This window comes from Grosmannia clavigera (genome assembly GCF_000143105.1).
Source record: "Grosmannia clavigera kw1407 unplaced genomic scaffold GCSC_108, whole genome shotgun sequence".
Classification (NCBI taxonomy): domain Eukaryota; kingdom Fungi; phylum Ascomycota; class Sordariomycetes; order Ophiostomatales; family Ophiostomataceae; genus Leptographium; species Leptographium clavigerum.
In genome coordinates, this window is record NW_014040837.1 from 223,305 (window position 1) to 245,365 (window position 22,061).

The window sequence follows — 22,061 nt, forward strand, 5'->3', positions numbered from 1 at the left end:
CAACACCAATCCGTCCATTGTGACCCACATAGTCACGTGCACCCCAGTCCTAAAGCTGACTGAATACGTGATCTCGTTAATGAAGGACGTTGTAGGAATAAAGCTGCAAGCGATTTATCAGCCCTACCGGGCTGGCTACATGCACCTCACGGTCGTTATCAGAACTATCCTGTGGATAGGTTTGCTACACTGCCTGCTGGAACTGTAGATCCAGTTTCCCTCCTCTTGGACCAGCAGTAAAGCCTTCTGACAGGGTCATATCAGGCGAATTGACAATAACGGTGCAGTAGTTTGTGTAAACGGAAGCGATGCCGAATTTCATGGCTAGGAGTTTAGAACTGGACGAAGCAACGAACGCAGGATATATTCAAAGAAAGACTCACAATACGTGGCAAAGTTGCTGCCGATGCACATGGCGCCCCCGCTGCTCCAGGCCCAGAACCAGCGCCGCATGAGGGCGAGCTTCTCGGGAGTCTGGCCCATCCAGCGCTGGGGCTGCCAGCTGTCGGGCTCGGGGAAGACGGCCGGGTTTCGATGTAGAGTGTAGGCCTGGGCCTGGACGCGGACGCCGCCGGGAATGTTGTCGTAGCCGGCCAGCGAGCAGGAGGACGTGGGTGTGACGCGAGGCTGGCCGCCAGACACGGCCGACCAGAGACGCAGCGTTTCTTGTAGGATGGCATCGAGCAGCGGAAGCTGGTCGAGGGCCTTTGGGTCGGGAAGGTCGACATCCTGGCCGGGCAGCCGGGGGTAGACGAGGCCGCGGCCCAGCGAACGCAGCTCAGCGCGCAGGGCATCTTGCAAGACAGGCCGGCGCGACAGCTCGTAGAAGAGGTATGTCAGCGTGTTGCCGCTGGTCTCGTGGGCCGCCGCATTGTAGTCGTACATATCGCTAGCGATCTCGAGCCGGTGGACGTCTGGCCGGGCTGGCTGGGATTTCTGGGCCAGCTGTCGAGGCCGGCTGCTACTGGGAGTTTCTGGGTCATCGTGCTTCGCAAAGGCAGCACGCTCATGGCCAAAGACGACGGGTACATCCTGGACGGACACGGTGCTGGCGGTGGCCATGCGCGCCTCAGCCCGGTCGCAGAGGGCCATCTGCCAGGTCTCAAGATCGGCCGAGTCCTTCGCGACCCAATGCGGCACCAGTCGGAGGCCCAGATGCTGTGCCCAGGCCGTCAGACGTGGCAGCTCAGCCCTCCAGAAGGCCCACGGCTGGCGCTCAGAAAAAGCGCGAAGGTACCAGCGGCGTTCGTCGGTGTCCTGCAGAAAATTGGTGCCGCCGGCCAGCCCGAACTGGTAGCCGGTAAAGGTGTCCATGGAGTAGCTTGCGAGCAGCGAGAGCACCTCGAGTGGCTCGCCCGCGGTGGCGGCAGCGTCGATCAGCGGCAGAAGACGTTTAAACAGCACGGTCCGCACGACAGCCAACGCCGTGACGTTGGCCAGGATGTACGATTTGGAAAAGACATTGGACATCATGCGCTTGCGCTCAGCGTGGGCTTTTCCGGACATGGCGAACATGGGGTCGACACTGCCAGGGTTAGTGCAAGGTGGCGAGGTGCCATCAGAGCAGGGGAAGAGTTGACGAAGGAGCAATAATGAGCGGATATGCAAATCGAACACCAGGAAATATGCAAGCCCAAAGAGCAGAAACAGGCCTCACCCATAGTTTGCAAACCGGTTGTGGTAAAAGTCCGTCTTGTGGAAGCCGCCGGTGTAGATCGTCTGTATCCCGCCCTCGAAGCAGTTCACGCTCAGCTCCTTGGGCGCTGTCCGCACGATCGGCCCCAGCCGTTGGTGCAGCGCATGGATCGTGCTCGTCTCGACACCGCGATACCGCACCCAGAGGATCCAGAGCGGTGTCACGTGACATAGCGGGTGTGCCGCCGGGATGCGCGCCAGCGGAGACAGCAGCGCCGGGACGACGACGAGGCGGTAGAGCAGGACGGCGATCCCGGCGACAGCACAGAAGATCAGAGTCGCGGGCTTGCCTACGGCCGCTGCCATCACAGCGGCTGCGCGCATGTCCAGCTCACCGAGCGGCGGTTGCATGTGGGCCATCTTGGAGATGAGGCCGCCAATGGCCATAATGGGAGACGATTTCAACAGGACAGAGGGAGGAAGGGGGGTAAATAAATTTTGAGGGGTCTCTTGGATGCGTCTGGAAAGTCCGGTGCTCATGTCGAGATATGGCTGCCTTGGTCGACAGAACGTTGCGTTATCTAGTCTGCAGCCAAATGTCACCACGGCATGGCCACCATCCGTTACAGCCGGCAGGTTGTTTGCAAGGCAATTGCGTGTTTTCTGCTCAACCCCTCTTCAATTTATCCGGACAAATCGGAGATATGAGATCCGGCTGCATGAAATCGACATGATGCAGGAGATTGCCGGATGTCCCAAAAACATATGCTGACATAAGTCTTTCTTACAGAACCATCATCTCAAGTAGGAGGTGTTGCTGTATTTCATTCATAAAATCCTTCTTCCACTGTTACTGTTATTGTCGAAGGTTTCTACTGCAGGAAGGCTTTGTGGACGATCATGGTAACCTCGTTGTTTCATACCGCTCGCTACCAAGAGCTATTTCCAGGCTATGGAGCGCAAACCCTATCATTCCATCGTCGCCATCGGCTTCTCATTGACCAACTCATGTCTCACCGTGGTGGCCGCTGTCTTTAATGCACCCGCTAATTTTCTGGGCGGCCGCCTGTATGGGATGCCACCATTTGAGTCTTTGTTCTCACTCACGATTTCTTCTGAACTGCCTCATCAAGCCTCATCTCAACCCTCACTTTTACCTCAACTCCACCAATGGCCGGCCCTACCACCCTACTCCATAAAGCCAAGCTCGTCTCAAATCTACCAGTTCGACACCCTCTCGTGCTTCTAGCCGTCGCCACTGCCTCAGTTTAGACTACTCTGCTCTCTTTCCTCGTCATCTTGATCTCCGTAATGCCTTCTCGTCTGGCCCTACCTCGCCTAAGGCCGACTAATTTGCTCAAACACGCAAAGCTGATTCATGCCGTCATCAAGCTTTGATCTGGCGGGCCCGCAAAGGTAGCCATATGCCCCCGCTGGTGCCTATCAAAGTAGAAATAAAAATAAAAACAACGTCTCCCGTTAGTCAAAGATATACGCTTTTCTCCATGCCGATTGGTGGGTTGGCTTGCCGATGCTAGGTGCCAAAATAGGAAGTAGCCTCGCTCGGTCATGGTCCACTTTTCTCTCGCTTCCCTCGGGCGATGTCCCGTTGGTAAACCGGGTCGCTGGCTGCGAGGAGCCGCAAGTATCTCCCATGTTGTAGCTTTCCGAAGGCCGCAAAAAGAGCAGTCCGACGTGAAGACGTGCTGATTGGAGAGATAAACGTCTTGGCTGGCCGTTTTGGCGAGGAAGCCTGCCGTTACATTTGCAGTCTTGTGGTCCTCATTTATTTCCTATTCCAGACAGCGAGAACATCAAGGACGGCATGCCATCTTAAGCATGTACTGACGGCCTGCCTGTCCCTTTTTTGCACTCTGACCAGCATGGCGCATCTACAGATACCACTGCAGTCTGCAGACTTTATACCGGACGTCAGCCAGCCGTCGCAATGGCCGAATCATGTGGCTGCTATCATCCGTTTCATCGCCAGAGGTGACCTCTTCTTGGCTTGCGCGGGAGTTTCGGTTCTTCTGCTGCTACTATATTTGCATTTGTGGACCGTCCGCAATAAGAAATTATGGCGGCAGAAGACGCTGCCAAAAGCCACCGATACCTCGGATGACCGATCAGAATTCGAAGAGCTTCTCTCTGCCGATTCATCAGTCTCCGAGGACGACACGCTGCACACGTCTTCCTCCACGCCAATAGAAAATGAAGGCAGCCTTTTGTCCTTTTTCGCCGTTTCTCTTTCACAGATCGTCGCCGTTGCCGTGGCATTCGCACTATCCGTCATCAGCTCGGCCAGAAACTCATCGCCTGGTGCCGCTTGGAAAGAGCCGGTCACTCTAGGCTACCTGCTGCTGCTGTGTGTTATTCAGTTGCTGCTTGCCAGCAGTCGTCGTGGGTTCTCGCTTCGTCATGTCTTCTATCACCACATCAACGCCGTTGGCACCGCGTTGACCGTGCTCAAGGCCGTGTGTCTTCTGTTGCCGCTTGCACTGCGAGGAACGCACGCACGATTGGGCGCCGTCCCAGGTGCTAAGTTGGCCGCCCTGTCCGCCGTTCCGTTGACAGCGTTTGCTGCACCGCGAGATGGTTCTCGTGTCAATATCTCCGCGAGCTTTGGTGTTTCTGCCAAGAGCAAGAGTGATATCCATGCAGACCAGGAAAGTGGAAAGACGGCCGGCAGCCTGCCTCTTTCGCCGGAAGAGTCGTGCTCCTGGGCGTCATACTACCTCTCGTACGGGTGGCTCACACCAGTGATCCTGCACGGGTGGCGACGAGACCTCGAGCTCGACAACCTGCCGGCACTACCGTCATATGACGCCCCTCTGAATCTGCTGGAGAGAATGGGACGGCAGAGACAGCGGCAGCGGCACAGACGAGGAACGCTAGCGACGCTATGTCTGGTGTTCCAGGGGCACATCAGACGCATCATGATTTGGGGCACACTGACAGCCATGGCTGAATATGTGGCGCCGGTAGCCATGTTCCAGCTGCTGGCGTATCTGGAGGCAGGTAGCAGCTCTGCCATTCCGGTCCATCCGTCTGTGTGGGTCGGGCTTCTGTTTATCGGTCCTATGCTGCGGTCAGTATGCTACCAGCAGTCCATCTTTCTCAGCACGCGGCTGCTGGTGACATGGCGGGCGTCGGTGATCCAGGAGGTGTTCCAACGGATGCTGCGCTTGCGCGTGGACGGCTCTCCGGCCCAGCCACGGTTACAGCAAAAACAAACGCAATCCTCTGGCCAGAAGAACACAGTCAAGACAGAAAGTCTGGTGTCATACGACGTAGACATGATCTCCAACTCGTCAGACATGTTCTATTCGTTCACGGCCAGCCTGGTGTCGACGGCGCTGGCGATGACGTTCCTGTACCGACTGCTGGGCTGGCCTTCGCTGCTTGGGGTGGCCGTGCTGGTGTGCCTGACACCGCTGCCGGTGGTTTTCTCAGGGCGGGTATCGCGGCTGCACAGACGGGTGATGCAGGCGACAGACGCACGGCTGGCGCAGGTGGCCGAGTTTCTGGGGGCTGTGCGCACGCTCAAGTACTTTGGATGGGAGCCGGTAGCGGCAAGAGCATTGAACGAGGCCCGGGCGACAGAGCAGCGGCAGATCTGGCGGCGCAACTTAACGTCGATGCTGGTGGCGATGACGGGCGATATGATGTCGCTAGTCAGCCTGCTGGTGATGTTTGCAGCAGTAGTGCTGCTGGCAAGACAGCCGCTTCACGCACCGGCAGCCTTCACGGCGCTGTCGATCACAGAGACGCTGCGGGCGCAGTACGTCTGGATGGCCAAGGTAGTGCAGTGGGTGGCGCAGGGCAGAGAGTCGTTCCGGCGCGTGGACGGCTTTCTGAGCGGTGGTGAGCCGCGGCAAAGACATCCAGTTGGGCCGCCGAGCTTTGCGGGAGCGGATGTCGTGGTGGGGCGAGAAGAGAGTGAAACTGCAAACGCGCCCTCGCAGCCACCGTTTTCCCTCCACCTCTCGGTCAGCTTCCGCGAGGATGCCCTCAACGTCGTGACCGGGGCCACCGGCAGCGGAAAGTCGACGCTTCTTCTCTCGCTGTTGGGCGAGACGGCTCTCGTGGCTGGCACAGTGACCTGTCCGGCCGACGTGGCGTTTGTGCCGCAGACGGCCTGGCTGCTCAGCGGCACAGTGCGCGAGAACATCGTGTTCCACGGCACGCACGACGACGTCCGCTACCGTGCCGTCCTCGCCGCCTGCGCCCTCGACCGCGACCTCGCCGCCCTGCCGCTCGGCGACCAGACATTCATTGGAGAGCGAGGCGCTGCATTGTCGGGCGGCCAGCGTCAGCGTATCGCTCTCGCCCGCGCTCTGTACGCGCCCCCGACCGCCCTGCTGCTGCTCGACGACGTATTTTCGGCTCTGGATGCCCACACGGCCGTGCAGGTGTACCGAGGTTGCTTTGGAGGTGGTGGAATGGGAAACCAGGACAGCAAAAAACAAACGGTCTTCTGGCTGGCCGTACCGTCATTCTCGTCACGCATATGGCGGCGGCCATAGCGGCGGCTGATGTGGTCGTGCGGCTGGAACACGGCCGGGTGGCGTCGATGACAGAGCGATGGAAGAAAGATGGAGGCAGACATGTCGAGGGATTTGTCGAGGAAGAAGATGAGGATGTTGATGAAATTTTGGAAGAAGAAGTAGACAGAGGGGAAGGTGCATCTGGGGAAGGTACGGCGGAGGAAAGAACGACCGAGGAAGGCGTCAAAGCCTTCGCGTCCGATCATTCCAACTGGTCACCATCCATCACGGAAAAACGAGCGTCTGGTCGGGTTCCACGCTCCATGATTGTGCAGTACATGCTGTTGTTTGGCGGCGTGCCCAACGCGCTGCTGGCCATGGCCGGATCACTGATGGTGCAGCTAGCCTACTTTTCCATTACGCTATGGCTATCAATATGGACCAGCAAGGAATCGTCTTCGTCTTCGTCCTCGTCGTCCTCATCCTCAGCCCATCTGCTCGTCTACGCCGGCACGGTGCTGACCTTTGTCGGTCTGCAGCTGCTCAACAACTATCTCTTCCAGCGGGGCGGCTGGCGGGCGGCGCAGACGATGCACAGCCGCCTGGTCACGGCCGTTCTGGCAGCACCGCTCAGCTGGTTTGACCGCACGCCAGCAGGCCAGATCCTCAACCGGTTCGGGCTCGACACGCAGTCTCTAGACGCGGTATTGGTCGACTGGCTGCGCATGACGCTCGACAACGGACTGCGGTTCGGGCTGCGGCTGGCCGGCATCGCGTCCATCCTGCCGGTCTTTGCGGTGCCGGCAGCCGTGTTCTGCGGGCTCGGTTTTGCCACCGGTGAGCTGTACTCACGCGCCGAGATTTCCGTCAAGCGACTCGTGGCCGCACACTTTGCCCCGGTCCTGTCGCAGTTTGCCGATCTCGATGGCGGCGGCAGCCTCGACAGCGGCCTCGCCGTCGTGCGCGCGCGTCGCGGCCTCGATCGCGTCTTCCGACAACAGCTCGCTGACCACGTCTCCGACCACATGCGCGCTGCCGAGGCACAGTTCAACTGCAACCGCTGGGTGTCGGTGCGGTCCGACCTCTGCGCCGCCACCATCGCCGCCGCCGCCGGCGCCATCGCCTGCTACATGTCCACAAGCAACAACGGAAATATTGGACACAGCAGCAGCCGCGCCGGTCTTGTCGGCTTCTCGCTCACCAACGCCATCGGCCTCAGCCAGACCATCCTCACACTCGTGCGCAACATGAACGAGCTCGAGGTCGAGCTGAACTCGCTGCAGCGCATCGACCAGTACACCCACATCCAACCCGAGAAGGACGTCGAGATGGCCGGCGACGACATCCCAACCGATTGGCCAACAGCAGGAGAAATCTCCTTTGACGACGTGACGGCGACGTATGAGGCAGAGGACGGCAGCAGTGACCCCAGAAACAAAAACCCCACCTCCACCAACAGCAACATCCTTAACGAAAACTCTTCATCCTCTACTACCACCACAACATCCTCTCCTCCTCCTCTCGGTCACGTCTCCTTTGTGGCTCATCCTGGCGAGCGTCTGGCCGTGGTCGGCCGCACCGGAAGTGGCAAGAGTACGCTACTACGCACTCTACTGCGATCTACCCACGTGGTGCAGGGCCGAGTCTCCGTCGACGGCATCGACATCCGCCGCGTGCCGCTGCGCCGCCTGCGCCACGCCGTCTGTCTTATCCCCCAGGACACGCTGCTGCTGGCTGGCGACGTGCGGTCGAACCTGGACCCTGAGGGTGACTGCACGGACGAGGAGCTGGTCGAGGTGCTGCGGTCATGTGCCGGCGACACCGCCAAGACGGTCCTTTCGCTCTCAACACCCGTCGCCACCGGCGGTACCAACTTTAGCAGCGGCCAGCGTCAGGTCCTCGGGCTCGCCCGCGCCCTCTGTCGTCGTGCCCGTGTCGTCGTTCTCGATGAGGCCACTGCGTCCGTGGATCTGGCCACCGACCGCCGCATGCAGCAGCTGATCCGCACAGCATTTGCCGGCTCGACTGTCGTCACGATTGCGCACCGTCTGCGCACCATTATGGACTACGACCGCATCCTAGTCATGGCTGAGGGACGTGTCATTCAGTGAGTGCTTCTTGTTCTGTGTGTCCCGATTTCATTCTCGTTTCAATTGCCTATTTTTCTGTTTTTTGCTGTATCTTTTTTATTTTCTTCACCTCTTTGGATTTTGTCTTCCTTTTACTCATTTACTAGAATCGGCTCACCTCGCGAACTGGCCACCCGCCAAGGCGTCTTCTCCGACATGCTCAAGAGCACGGGCGAGTACGAAGAGCTGCTGGCCACGGTGGGCTTGAATGCAACAACACTGGAGTGATATAGACGTACGCGTAGAATATAAATGTATATAGAATTGACAGCCTTCTTGGATGTCCTCTTCTGAGTGGGGCTTTCTGTATTGCTTAGCTTGTTCCCGATTGCCTATCGCATCGTTCTGTCTGTCTTCACCTGGCCTTCACCTATCTTTCAACTCCATTTCTTCTCCTGTCTTGTACACATCTTCTCCCCTCACTTACTCTTGTCTCTCTCGTCTCTCTCGTTTCTCCTCATCTCTTCTACTGCTTGACAAACCTCCTTCTTTCTACCTACTATGTCTAAACCCCGCGTGGTTGCGCTCGGAAATCCCCGCTTCGTCGGCGATGACTTTCTGACTGCCTTCCGCGAGGACTTCCGCTTCTCCGTGCTCGAGGCCTACACCCACGACGAGGCCCACGCCCTGCTGCCGCGCGATATTGCCGAGCACGGGCCCATCGACGCCTTTGTCATCCGCATGGGCACGCCACCCTACGAGCCCTTCGACGAGGCCTTGTTTGATATGATGGCCCCGCGCCTCAAGATCGTCGCCTCGGCGAGCGCCGGCTACAACGAGTTTCCCGTCGGCCACCTGGCGCACCGCGGCGTCTATTTCTGCAACACCGTCGACGGCGTCGCCGAGGCCACCGCTGACATGGCCGTGTTCCTGATCCTAGCCGTGCTGCGCAATGCGAGCGCCGCCGAGCGCTGCGCCCGCGCCGGCCGCTGGCGCTCCGATCCGGGGCTGATCCCGGCACGTGACCCATCCGGTCTGACGCTCGGCATTGTTGGTCTGGGTGCCATTGGCAAGTACATTGCGCGCAAGGTGGCCGCCTTCAACATGCGCATCGTCTACTACAACCGCACGCGACTGCCAGCCGACGAGGAGGCCACATACGCGGCCACGTATGCCGGGTCGCTGCACGGCCTGCTCGCGACAGCCGACGTCGTCTCCGTCAGCTGTCCGCTCAATGCGCACACGACCGGGCTGATGGGCCGTGCCGAGTTCGCCGCCATGAAGGACGGCGCCTTCTTCGTCAATACAGCCCGCGGCGCCGTCGTCGACGAGGCCGCGCTCAAGGAGGCCCTGCTGTCGGGCAAGGTGGCACGCGCCGCCGTCGACGTGCTGTGCAACGAGCCCGACGTCGATCCTTGGTTCCTGGCCCAGGATAACGTCATCGTGCAGCCGCATCTGGGCGGCCTGACGGACGTGGCCTACCGCCGGGCCGAGCGCGAGTGCTTCGAGAACATCCGCGCGTATTTTGCCACGGGCGTGCCCCATTCGCCCGTGCTGCCGCTCTCGGCTGAGAAGTGAGCATGGAGGGTGGAGTACGGAGTACGGAGTACGACGTACGGAGCAGTGAAGAATAGTCCGTATCCCTTACCCGTACCACTGGCACGGAGTATGTAGCAAAAGGGAATGGGGCCGGGTGGAATGCACTGGGCCGGCCAGGGACACACGCTCAGGGGCTCCAGACGGACTGGCATGCAGACAATTTATAGTACTTTTTTAGATTGGATTCACGGGATAGAGGATACCCAAATCGGCAAGCTACTCCCTGACATGGGCCCTTGCGGAAAAGAGCCATCTTAGAAAGGCGGGTCTGGCCGCTTCGGCTCGAGAAATGCATCTTGTTCAGGTCCCCATGACCTTCACATATACCGAGTCATGCTTCGGTTGCATGTCAGATGGAACGTCCGAACCGCGTGGCCGATGAAGAACCGCGATGCCGCCAAGGTCTGCCTGTTTGTGCACAGTGCCACAGTGCAGCCGTCTCCCTTTCTGCACTGGGTACGCACCATGTGCTCGCTAGCCCCGCAGAAGAAACACACTTGCTCCTGAACGGGTGGGTATCGAGCCCCTGCCGTTTACAGCAGGCCCCATCGAGATCAGCCACACCAAGAAACAACTTGCGTTTCTGGCATATTTCTGAACAGAGAGGCTCGGCTTCTAAACTTTTGTTCACCGATCCTTCTTCTTCCTCCTCCTCGTCCGTCCTCTTCTTCCCCCCTCAGCTTCTGTGTAGCCCAGAAAAGAAGACCCGGATACCCAGTGACACAGAGTACCACCCGGTTTCGTCCTCTCGGTCCCCACCGTCTCTCGCTTCTCGCTGTTCTCTTCTTTGCAATCCGCCCTCTCTCTCTTCATCTTCCCTTTGTTCTGGAGCCCGTCTTCCGGACTCCCCCCTTTTTAGACCAGCTGTTGCCCCTTTCTCCGCCCGCATTTGCTTCTTCTTTATCTTGCTCTGAGACTGTTTCTGTTTGTGCTACCGTCTGCTTCCTCCTGCCTGCTTTCCAACCGATCCTCGACGGCCAACAAACATGTCCAGCGTCAAAGACGAGCCGCACTCGCCCGAGGCCGCTGCTGGGACAAGGGACCTGACTTCAAGCGATTCCGGCTCTGAACGAGATACGGTACGTCCTTGCCCAATTTTTGCTGTCCGACGTACATCTGTGGCCACCTGTCCGGACGTTACGCTTTCCTTCTGCCTGACCTTCATTTGTCCCCCGACGTCTGAGCTGCAAGGATGAGACAGTTGTAATTGCATGATCTTCGTCGACCCGATACAGGTGATGCCCGGTGGGGATGAGGCCACCGTCTTTTCGGACTTGACACGCTTTCCACACTCCCAACATCTGGTTGGCTAACGCTCTGACACGCAAACAGGACACATTCGAAGATGCCCCCGACAGCGCCTCCATCCGCTCGCTGACAAAGCGGTCCCTCCCATCCCAATCACCACCACCACCTGCATCTCCCGACAAGGACGAGTCAGAGTTGGAAACGGAGACGGAAGCGGAGGTAGCCGCCGATGGCAACGAGTCAGAGAAAGAAAGCGGTGACGAAAAGGACCAGGATCAGCGCGTTGAGGAAGATAGCTTCGAGGAAGTCAACGTGCCCATCGCTGCAGCGGCAACGTCCGACACCACACCGACAGAAACCCGGAGAGTCCCCAATATTGACATCGACCACGAGCACGATGATGAGGATGACCATGACAACGAAAATGATCTCGACACCGTCACCCTGAGCGACGACTCAATCATGTCCGACCACCCGCCGGCTGTTCCCGAAAAGGAGTACCCTTCCAAGACTTCGGCCCTGGGCAGCTTTCCCTGGTCTCCCTCGTCGGCCACCAGCGAGCCGACGTCCAAGCCCGTTCCCAATCCTCCGAGTTCCGCCCCCCTCGGCGCCCCTCCGCAGCAGCTGACGCGGAAGCTGACCAGCCCCTTCTCGTGGCTCTCCCGGGGCTCCGCACAAAAGGAGGCGTCTCCACTACCCACACCGTCTACCTCACCGCGGAGAAATACTGCCAGTTCCGTGACCACCATGGCGAGCAATCCGGAGATGATGCTGAGCAAGCTGGATGAGGAAGGTGGTGTGAGACGAAGCATTGGCCGAAAGAGCCTGAAGGACCGCTTCAAGATCATCCGCATGCGGGAAGAAGCCGGCATCATTGCGCTGCCCGACGAGCTAGGCAACACGACTAGCGATGCCGTGTCCGAGTCGGGCAGCCCGCACATCAGGATCACCACCACCCGGCTCAGCGTTCCTGTCGGGTCGGCCGATGACTTGCGCCCGGCCTCGCCCATCCCGACGAGCCCGAATCCAAGCCTGGCTCCGGGGACGGTGTCTGGCGTGACGGCGGGGCCGTCCAGCAGCGGCGATGCCAGCGTCGACTGGGACATGTGGCAGTCAGTCATCTACGAGGGCCCGGCGGCAGTGGCGCGTTCAAGCCCAGAGGAGCTCAACCGGGCCATCGCCACCGGTATCCCCAACGCGATCCGCGGCGTCATCTGGCAGGTGCTGGCCCAAAGCAAGAACGAGGAGCTGGAGGCGGTGTACCAGGACCTGCTCGTCCGGGGCACCGATCGTGAGAAGCAGCGTCTGAGCAACGGGCACATGAACGGTGCCAGGGAGATTGTGACCTCGTCGTCGTCGTCCATCCACTCGGGCGATTCGGGGTCCGGGTCGGCCTCGAGTGCGGCCAACGGAACCCTGTCGACTGGCTCGGCCGAGAAGGATCTCGATAAGGCGGCCGAGCGCAAGAAGAAGGCCAAGGTCGACGCAGCTGCCCTCAACAAGCTGGAGAAGGCGATCCGCCGCGATCTCGGCGCGCGGACGAGCTACTCTAAGTTTGCTGCCGCCCAGGGCCTCCAGGAAGGCCTCTTTGGCGTCTGCAAGGCCTACGCGCTGTTCGACGAGGCCGTCGGCTACGCGCAAGGCATGAACTTTTTGATCATGCCGATCCTGTTCAATGTGAGTGATGCGTCTTGTTTCCGTTCTTCCTCGTTTACTTACACATCGTCTAGATGCCCGAAGAAGAGGCCTTCTGCCTGCTCGTCCGGCTGATGAACCAATACCACCTGCGCGATCTCTTCATCCATGACATGCCCGGCCTGCACAAGAACCTGTACATGTTCGAGCGTCTGCTGGAAGACCTCGAACCGGCGTTGTACTGCCACTTGCACCGCAGGGGTGTATCGCCACACCTGTACGCGACGCAGTGGTTCCTGACGCTCTTTGCGTACCGGTTCCCGCTGCAGCTAGTGCTGCGGATCTACGACCTGATCCTGTCGGAGGGTCTGTCGGCGATCCTCAAGTTCGGCGTGGTGCTGATGCAGAAGAACGCGGCCACGCTGCTGGGCATGTCAGACATGTCGCAGCTGACAACCTTTCTGAAGGACCGGCTCTTTGACGTGTACATTGACGCGAGCCCGAGTGCGGGCAGCATCCTGGAGAATGGCTTCTTCGGCAGCTCGTCGTCGAGCCTCGACAAGGAGGTGTACCGGGCGGATCAGTTTGTGCGGGACGCGTGTGAGGTGAAGCTGACGCCAGAGCTGGTCAAGGCGTACACGGCAGAGTGGGAGGAGAAGACGCGAACGGAGCGGGAGCGAGAGACGGAGTTGGACCACCTGCGATCGTCGAACGCGAGCCTGACAAGGCGGGTGCGCAAGTATGAGGAGCGGCTCGAGTCGGGGGACCGGGAGCAGACGGCGCTGGCGACGGAGCTGGTGCACACCAAGGTGCAGAACGAGGAGCTGCGGGACGAGAACGAGAGCCTGAAGGGACAGGTGCGGGAGCTCAAGGTGGTGATCGAGAAGCAGCCGGAGGAGCTGGAGCTGGCGTGGCAGGCCGAGCGAGACAGCCTGATGGAGCGCAACACGCGCGTGCACGAGGACAGCCTGCGGGTGGAGAAGGAGATGAGCGAGCTGGAGGAACAGCTGGTGCAGACGAAGATGCGCTATGCAGAGGTGCGTGGTTGTGCCGGTCCTTTTTTCTGACATTTTTGACATTGGCTAATTTGTTCCAGATCAACTCCCAGTACGAAACTCTCAGCCGGAAATGGTCTGACCTGAAGCGGCAGTTTGCATGAGACGGTGCGGCTTCTGCTCTCAGCCCTCACGATGCTGGCGTTCAAGCGGAGGGAGCACGAGAAGACCAAGCCAGAAAGAAGCGGTTCTGCACTTTTCAGACGAGCCACCAGGGCCGTTGCTTTTACGGCGGCGGCCTTGCTTTGCGACATGCTTTGCAGCATCTTGATTTTCTAGCATTCCACTTTACGGCGACACGACCCTTTCCATTCGTCCTTTTTCCTCATTCGCTCCTCATTTTGTACCTGTATCATAGAAGTGACGGGAGATGGCGGCAAGAAATATCCGCGGACCTGGCGCCAGGCCGAGGGATCAAAACAGCCGGTTGTGCCGCCGAGCAGATGGACGCAAGGAACCGGATCCGTAGCATGATGGTAATTTTTCTGCAGGGTAGCACACATAAAATGTCTTGGCCCCTTGGCGTATGTCTGGCTGTCATGCGAAGCGGTGTGGTGTGCCTCTGGCGGGTTGCGAGTGGATGTAGTTTGGATCGGGTTTTTTCATTTGCAGAGATCACAGGTAAAAAGCAGGCAATCGATAATGTGGACATGGGCTGTTTCGAGACCACGGCTTGACTTGTTTGAGGCTGACAAGAAGTGATTTGTGTAAATGTTTGGTAAGGGAAGGAATACCCCAGTTCCTGCGGTAAAAGGCGTACGAAGTACCTGCTGTATTTGTTTTGACAGTTCAAACAATTCACTGCATCATATATTAGTCATTTAAAATGGCCATATATGTTGTCTTCGTTACCAGACTGCACTGCACTGCACACCTTCAGTCCGCTGCCCACGAAAACCTTGGTTGAAGGATTCTTCATGTCCTTCAGTAAGTTTGAGCCAGAACTCTCGTACAAAGCCCGCTCTCTCTAGGAATCCTCGCAGACCATCCCACAGGCGGAAGTCCTTCACCTGCGCCACGATCATCATTCAAAGACGGTGGATGAGCGAATGTGTGCATATTCTGTGAAGGCAAGGCGGCAGCAGAGGAGGATGGTAAGATGCAAGTTGGACTCTTCCATCTCTTATGCTTCATCTGTCCTTGACTTTTATCTTTCTTCTAGCCCTTTTGTCTTTCCATCTTTCACATTTGTTTCATCTGGTTTTACTACCACCATGAATTCGTAATTATCCAGCAACTCACAAGTTTCTTGAACATCATTTCTTCTCTTTCATTGATTCTGTCGACGCTTCTTTCCTACAGTCTAACTAATTCTGTACAAGCCATTACGACCAAAGTGCCAAGGTGCTAAAGACCTTCCAACTCGTTCAACATCTTCTCACAACCTGTTCTCCAATGGCAGGCCGCCAAAACCACGTCTAAAATCAGCGATTTCACCCCATCTAGAGATCCCCCGAAGATAAGCGACTTGACTCCCGATTTTCCGTCCGAGGTAGCAGTCGTTAGATAAAACGCCGATCAGCTCTGCTCTCCGACTGCAGCCGCATGCACCGACAAGATGAAGCTTCACAATATCGTCTTTCCGCGGCGCGAGGACAGCGGGGCGGCCGGCAGCAGCGGTCCAATCGCGCGGTGGGACGTGGAGCTGGTTGACGGTGTGGTTCGGGCGATTGCGCCAGCGGCGAGCAGCGACGACAGCCATGCCAATGTGGCCTCTCGGCTGCTGCTGCCGCCACTGTGCCATCCACACCTGCACCTGGACAAGACCTACATCCTGACGGGCGGCGGCTGCTGTGGAGGGCGTCGGCCCGACAGCGACGACGTCGACGCCGAGCACGCCGAGCCCGAGCCATCGTACGACGACCTGCTGCCGCAGACGGGCGACTTTGCCGAGGCGCTGCGCACGACGGCCACCGCCAAGGCGCGCTTCACGGCGGCCGATCTGCGGCGGCGCGGCGCCCAGCTGCTGGCGACGAGCTGGCGTCAGGGCGTCACGGCCGCGCGGGTGTTTGTTGAGGTGGACGCGGGCGCTGCCGGTGGTGGCCGCGTGGCCATGGAGGTGGCCATGGCCCTGCAGCGCGACTTTGCCGGTCGGGTGGCCGTGCAGATCTGTGCCTTTGCCCAGGAGGCCGTCTTCTCGGGCGAGGCCGGCGCTGCCAACCGGGCCGCCATGGAGGCCGTCTTGGCCGACCCTGTGCTCGCACCAGCCGTTGCAGCGCTGGGATCGGCGCCCTACGTCGAGGCCTCGCGCGCGCTGGCGCTGCAGAACCTCGACTGGGCCGTCGAGACCGCGCTCGCTCACGGCCTGCACCTTGACCTGCACCTGGACTACAACCTGGACGATCCGGCCAGCTCCGGCCGAATGCCGCTCCTCTACGACCTGCTCGACACGCTCGAACGCCGCCGGTGGTGTGCCCGCGCCGCCAGCTCTGTCGGTGCTAGCAATCCGGATCGTGGCAGCCGCATGCGTACCGTCGCCGTGGGTCACGTGACCCAGCTGACACGTCTCTCGGCGGCACAGCTCTCTGCGCTGGCTGCGCGCATCCGGCAACGCGGTCTGCCCGTCCATCTCGTGGGCCTGCCGACCAGCGACATGTACATGATGGGTCGCGGTGCGACAGCGACACCAGGGACAGGCGTGCCCCGCGGCACGCTCAACGTGCCGGCTCTCCTGCGCCACGGCCTGCCGGCCTGTCTGGGCGTCAACAACGTGGGCAACGCGTTTACGCCGTACGGCACCGGCGACCCACTGCTACTCGCCTGCTGGGGCGTTGGGCTGTACCATGCAGGCACGCCGGCGGACGCGAACCGGCTGTATGGGGCGGTGAGCTGGGGAGCGCGAGCAGCGATCGGGGAGGTCGAGGACGAGCGAAGCGAGGAAAGACAAGGCATGAAACGAAGCAAGAACAGCCAAGACATCGACCAAAGCGAGGAAAAAAGCTGGTGGGACGTCGAGCCGAGTCAGCTGCTGGGTCGCCATATCGGGCCGGTGTTGATGCTGACTAATGAACATCACGTGCAGATGTCTGACGACGACGACGACAAAACGAATGGACGGCCGACACTACCGCCAATTCCGGCACGTGCGCGCACTGGTTTCCGCGACGTCGTGTGGGACCCGCCAGACCTGTCGTTACGACGAATTGTAGGATGAAGGGTAATACATATATCACGGGAACTACGGCAAAAGCACACAGTGTTCACATGCACAACATATTCATATTCTCTCTCTTGCGATGGCTCTCAGCCAGCGGAGGCGTCGTCGCAACAAATCGACCAAAAATTACAGGCAGCAAATGCAGCAAATGCAGCCGTGCGGCATAGCCAGGCCATCTGGCCGGCTTGGCTGTCCTGCTTGTCCCAAACAAAACGCCCTCCGCTTCTCCTCCGCTCTAATGCAGATTGTCGTCTGCTCGTGTCCGAGCACGGGGCCCCGTTCTTCTTCCTCCGTATATACATCCATATGCTCTCCTCTCTGCACCCTGAACGCCACGGTAATGCAACAAAAGACTAAAAACAGTAGGGAAACATTCAGACTAGATGGGGGAACATGTCCCTACTTCTGCTATACTAACCGGCTTTCCAACATGGTCCTACCACATCTCAAAACGCAATCTTGCTGCCGTTGCCCAGCCGTAAGGGCAGCTGCCCCAACGGCCCCGAACTCAGCATCGACGACGGGGTCATGGAACCTTCGGCCTGTGACGAGAGCAGGCTGCTGTTGCTGTTGCTCGTGCTCGTGTTGCCAAACGAGCTGAAGCTGGCCGTGCCCGACAGCGAGCCGTATGCAGACCCGGGCCCGCCTCGCACCATTGAGAGGCCACCCGTGTTGATGAGTGCGTCCGCCCGCTCAAACACGTTTCCTGAGAAGACGTGAGAAAACGACGCGCTCTGCGGTGTCGACGGCACTGTCGCCTGCACCGCTGGCCCCAGCGCTGCGCTCTGTGGCGTCATCGGCAGTTGCGTCAGATGTCCGCCATCGATGCTGCCCATGCTGCCCATGCTAAGAGAGCTCACAGAGCTGGCCGAATTGCCGTTGACATTCATATGTTGGCCGGGACCTTGGCCCTGCCCGTGACCATGGCCGTGTCCTTGGCTCTGCCACTGTCCCGGGTGATGGTGCTGCTGCTGATGCTGCTGTTGTTGTTGTTGTTGCTGCTGCTGCTGATGCTGCTGCTGCTGCTGTAATCCCGGATGCTGTCCCGGCTTCCCCGGCTGTCCCTGCTGCTGCTGCTGTTGACGGAGCGCGTATGCCCAGGGTGACCGCATGATCAGCACGATCGTGTCCTTGACGCACTGATATAGCGGTCGCATCCGTGGCCTCGTGTCGGCCGGCAGCTGGATCGTCTTGTGTGACTCGCGCACCGCTCCAGCAAAGTCCAGCCACGCCTCCAGGAAGTTGCTGCACACCGACCAGTACGCCCACTGCGACCGGATCCCCGGCTCCTTCAGCTTCACGCTCGACAGCCGACTCTTCAGCGTCTCCGTGTGCTGGATCGCTGTCGCACACTTGGCCAGCAGAACCCGCCAGCACCGCGTCGTCTGCTCCCGCGCTCGCTGTGCCGTCGCCGCCCGCAGCGCTCCTGCGTACTGGCTGCTCAAACCCGGCAGCAGCCGCATCGCCAGATCCGTCGACTTCTGCAGCGACAAGAAGATCTTCTCAAACATCCGGTCCTCTTCTGTGAACTCGGACGTGATCACCCCCCCGCCCCGGCTGCTCGATGACGTAAATGACTCGCCCGATCGTGGCGTCACCGCCATGATCGTCGCCGTTCGCCCGCTGCCGTTGATCGTCAGCCCGGCCAGCCCTGCTGGCGTCGTTTCCGTCGTCACCCGCAGGTTTCCCAGGTTTGGTGTCACAAACCCCCGCGGCTCGCGCAACCCGGCTCCTGGCCGATCGGCCGACGGCGTCACCATCACCGAGCCGTCTCGCAGTGGCCCCATCATCGGAGGCATCGGCCGCACCGTCTCACCGAGCCCAGCCGCATGCTTGATCGGTGTCCGGCCTGCCGTCGAGCTGTCGTTGCTGTGCGACACCGCCTTGTTCATCGTCCGCGGCGCCAGCGGGCTCGTCGACGCCACCCGCAATTCCATGATGCTATGGTATATCTGCAGCAGCAGCGTGCGCATGTATCGCGGATCGCCATTGTCCAGGAACAAGTCCACGTTTGCCTTAAGCAGCGAGCAGATGTGGTCGTACGCGTTCAGCAGCGTGACGCATGCCCGGTGCACCGTCTCGTTCTCGCGACGGCCCATTTCGCTGTCCTCCTCCGCCAGGTCGTGGCGCTGGATCTCCCGCTCAAGCTGCTCCACGTGTGAGTTCGTGTTATAAAACACAATCTCCAGGCTCGAGTGCCGCGCTGTACCGTCGTTTGCTAGGCTTAGCAGCATCTGGATGGTCGGATGGATCTGGAAGACCGAGTAGAGGATGCCCTTGGCTGACTCGACCACCGGATCGTAGAACTGGGATTCTCGCCGCCTTTCCGGCAGGATTGACAGCCGCCGCACGTAGATCGGACGCTGCAGCGAGATGTCCGACACAGGGCTGGCTGGGCTCTTTGTTTCTGGCGCCACCGCCGTCCCCCCGTTGGGCGCTCCCTGCATGGCCGACCCGTGGCTGAGGCCCCGGTAGTGGCTGAACCGGTTGGCATTCCCGTTGCTCACCTCGTCCTCGTCCAGCGTCATGAGTTCGTGCGCCTTCTTGGACACGATGCCCATCCGCCGAGACCGGTCGCCCGACCGGTCGTTGCGCGGCGCCGGGAGTAGCGTCGTCTCCGAGTTGCTCCGCATACGCTCGTTGGCGCTGCTGATTGTCAGCGGCATCACCCCGGGTCGCCGAACCGCCGTGCTCTGCTGCGAGAGCCCGCGGTAGTGCGACCGTGTGGGGATCGGTGGTGGCCGTGACTGCGGCGGCGATCGGAGGTCGCCTAGCTCGGTGCCGTTGACCTTTATCGGAAACCGGCCGCTCGTCACCCGTTTCACCGGCATAATGCGCGGCGCCTCAAGCGTGTCAGACGAGTCCTCGGCAGCCGAGTCCGATGCTATGCTCGACCCGGCTCGCTGTCCAGAGAATAAGCCCCCACCGACCAGGGTGGCAAGAGGCGTCGCCCCGACAGGCCCAGCAGCCTCGGCCCGGTCGTTTGCCGCCGCCTGCCTCAGAAATCGTCGGATGTGAGATGTGATCGTAACTTCGGTAACCTCGTTGTCCTTCAGATAGCCCTCGTTCGGAGGGCTGCTCGCCTGCACCTGAAACACTTCTGGTGGCGGAAAGCGGATCGGGTTGCCCGTAAGTTTGATCATCTGCAGCGAGGACATGTCGGCCAGGCAGAGCGGCAGCTCTTCGATTCGATTCTTCTGTAGCGCAAACACTTTCAGGGACGTCAACTTGACGATTTCCGGAGGTAGTACTCGGAGTTTATTGCGGCCCAAATCAAGGATTTCCAGCGAGCGAAGGTCGCACAACTGCAAGAGGACAACACAACGTCAGACACCGCATACAGATGACAGACAGCCAAAAGGGGAGGGGAAGGGGGAGGGGAATAATTACCGGCAAGGGGAACTCCCGAATGTCGTTCTCGCGAACATTGAGGTACCGTAGCGACGAGCACTCGGAGAACCGCGCCGGAAAGGCCGACAGCTTGTTATGGGACAGGGCGAGACTATCGGTAAGAATGTCAGCAGGGAGATCAGCAGAAAAACCAAACCCGACAGACAGGATAGCCGCATGCAAACATACCGTTCCAGCTTGTTCATGATGATATCCACCACCTCGTCGGGGAGTCTCTGGATGTTCTTCCGGCTGAGGTCGATCGTGAGACCGGGTGCGAGCTCGTTGCTGACACCGCCATCTTCACCCGCTTGCTGGTCACTGTGCCGCAGCGCCTCCTTCATGGCCTCGCGTGCCAATACAATGACCTGACTGGGCGAGATAGGAGCCGAAGCCGTCAGGCTCGAGCTGCTGCTTCGGGGCGCCATAAGGGGTGGGGGCAGCGGTGGGGGCAGGGCGATGTTCGCGCTGGACGCCAGATTGGACGTCGCGTATGACAGCGGTATGGGAGGGACAGGAACGGTTGGCGCAGGCATCGGTAAGCGTCGTCCTTGGGCTGGGTTTTCCGGCAGTCCGCGGCCGGCGGGTTGAGTGGAGGAGCCAATCCTTTCCATCATGGTGAAAAAAGAAAAGAGTGGTGTACGGGGTACAACCCGTCAACAGTGGCCTTTCCGCCGGCAGGATGTTCGATATGTTCGATGGCTGCGAGGACGATGTCAAGGATGTCGTGGATCTCGTCAGATGCGTAGCTCGTCGACAGAAGCCCTTTTTTCTCTCGCTCTCACTCTCGATCCCGCTGTAGCTAGCCGAAGGCTGCTCTGAACCCCTGTGCGGCGGTGTGCAAGCCCATTCAAAGGGCAGAGACGGCCTCAGATGACGCAGTTCCGTCAATGGGCTGGTCGGTCTTATCGAGTTCGGTGGGACAGCCGATCAAAGTAGCAATTAGAAAACGGCAGAATTAAGAGCTAGCGAGCGTCCGAAAACATCAAGGGGATCAGTCATGGAAAGGAGAAGCAAGAACAAAAAAACCGGGGCAAGAAAATCAGCGAGACATGACGAAGAAAAAAACGGGTGAACGGCTGGATTGTAGTCGGCGGGAGAGATTGGTGATGATGTGCCGGCATCAGCAGCCAGAGGAGTACGGAGAGAAGAGGAGGTGTGCATCAGGATTTAGGACAGAAAAATCCTATTACGAGAAGGCCATGCGAGCAGAAACCCCCTGAAAAGAAGGGCGGGGTGGGCCAGACCGCCACAAGGAGAACTGACACACCTAGGCCAATGGCCGTGGTGCTTGTTCAGGCCTAGCGCCCACAGGCGTCCCACTAATCGTCGACTCCATGACAGTGCGAGCAGCCAGGATACGATAGACGAGGACACGAAAGTCCGCGCTCTTTCCCCCCTCGTTTAGCGTGCCGCGGGCTTTACTGCAGGTACAGCGTCCGGAGCACAGTGTTCCTGCACACGCGTGTGGCAAGAGGAGGGGTGCCAGCCATTGATGTCTCCTTGCCGACCGACCTCCTGAAACCAGAGCGTGGATTGGCTGGCAGACCAAAGTCGGCTCGACGAGATTGACAGAGCACGATCTCTGCCAAGGTCATAGCACGCCAATCCTCGACCAAACACGGAACAGAAGCCGAGACGACGCTGTCGGAATATTGATCCGCTACGACTCGCTGCAAGGTACCCGAACCCAGTGTTTTACGGCCTTGCTCCGGCGCTGAAACAGACCTAGGCGGAAAACGGCAGCACTTGAACACGTTGGCGCCTCTGTCTCTTCCAGCAACGG

General features: G+C 59.5%; 6 protein-coding genes across 6 annotated transcripts; 4 read left to right on the forward strand and 2 right to left on the reverse strand.

The window, feature by feature from the left end:
- Window positions 1-184: 184 nt before the first annotated feature.
- CMQ_6543 (cytochrome p450 monooxygenase) lies at window positions 185-2,082 on the reverse strand (the record flags this gene model as incomplete). The annotated part of the gene is made up of 3 exons (XM_014320229.1): window positions 185-324; window positions 384-1,525; window positions 1,658-2,082. The coding sequence occupies 3 exons, from the start codon at window positions 2,080-2,082 to the stop codon at window positions 185-187; spliced, it is 1,707 nt and encodes a 568-aa protein (XP_014175704.1).
- Window positions 2,083-3,518: 1,436 nt separating this feature from the next.
- On the forward strand, window positions 3,519-8,479 carry CMQ_6965 (ABC multidrug transporter; the record flags this gene model as incomplete). The annotated part of the gene is made up of 4 exons (XM_014320651.1): window positions 3,519-6,069; window positions 6,162-7,197; window positions 7,288-8,229; window positions 8,359-8,479. The coding sequence occupies 4 exons, from the start codon at window positions 3,519-3,521 to the stop codon at window positions 8,477-8,479; spliced, it is 4,650 nt and encodes a 1,549-aa protein (XP_014176126.1).
- Window positions 8,480-8,752: 273 nt separating this feature from the next.
- On the forward strand, window positions 8,753-9,769 carry CMQ_7023 (glyoxylate reductase; the record flags this gene model as incomplete). Its single annotated transcript, XM_014320709.1, has 1 exon — window positions 8,753-9,769. One exon carries the CDS (start codon window positions 8,753-8,755, stop codon window positions 9,767-9,769), a length of 1,017 nt encoding a protein of 338 aa, XP_014176184.1.
- A 1,007-nt stretch (window positions 9,770-10,776) lies between these two features.
- Window positions 10,777-13,832, forward strand: CMQ_6563 (GTPase activating protein; the record flags this gene model as incomplete). The annotated part of the gene is made up of 4 exons (XM_014320249.1): window positions 10,777-10,869; window positions 11,123-12,715; window positions 12,769-13,710; window positions 13,770-13,832. 4 exons carry the CDS (start codon window positions 10,777-10,779, stop codon window positions 13,830-13,832), a joined length of 2,691 nt encoding a protein of 896 aa, XP_014175724.1.
- A 1,454-nt stretch (window positions 13,833-15,286) lies between these two features.
- CMQ_6637 (zinc metallopeptidase) lies at window positions 15,287-16,882 on the forward strand (the record flags this gene model as incomplete). The annotated part of the gene is made up of 1 exon (XM_014320323.1): window positions 15,287-16,882. The coding sequence occupies one exon, from the start codon at window positions 15,287-15,289 to the stop codon at window positions 16,880-16,882; it is 1,596 nt and encodes a 531-aa protein (XP_014175798.1).
- A 449-nt stretch (window positions 16,883-17,331) lies between these two features.
- CMQ_6714 (cell morphogenesis protein) lies at window positions 17,332-20,892 on the reverse strand (the record flags this gene model as incomplete). Its single annotated transcript, XM_014320400.1, has 3 exons — window positions 17,332-20,190; window positions 20,276-20,387; window positions 20,465-20,892. 3 exons carry the CDS (start codon window positions 20,890-20,892, stop codon window positions 17,332-17,334), a joined length of 3,399 nt encoding a protein of 1,132 aa, XP_014175875.1.
- Window positions 20,893-22,061: the final 1,169 nt, after the last annotated feature.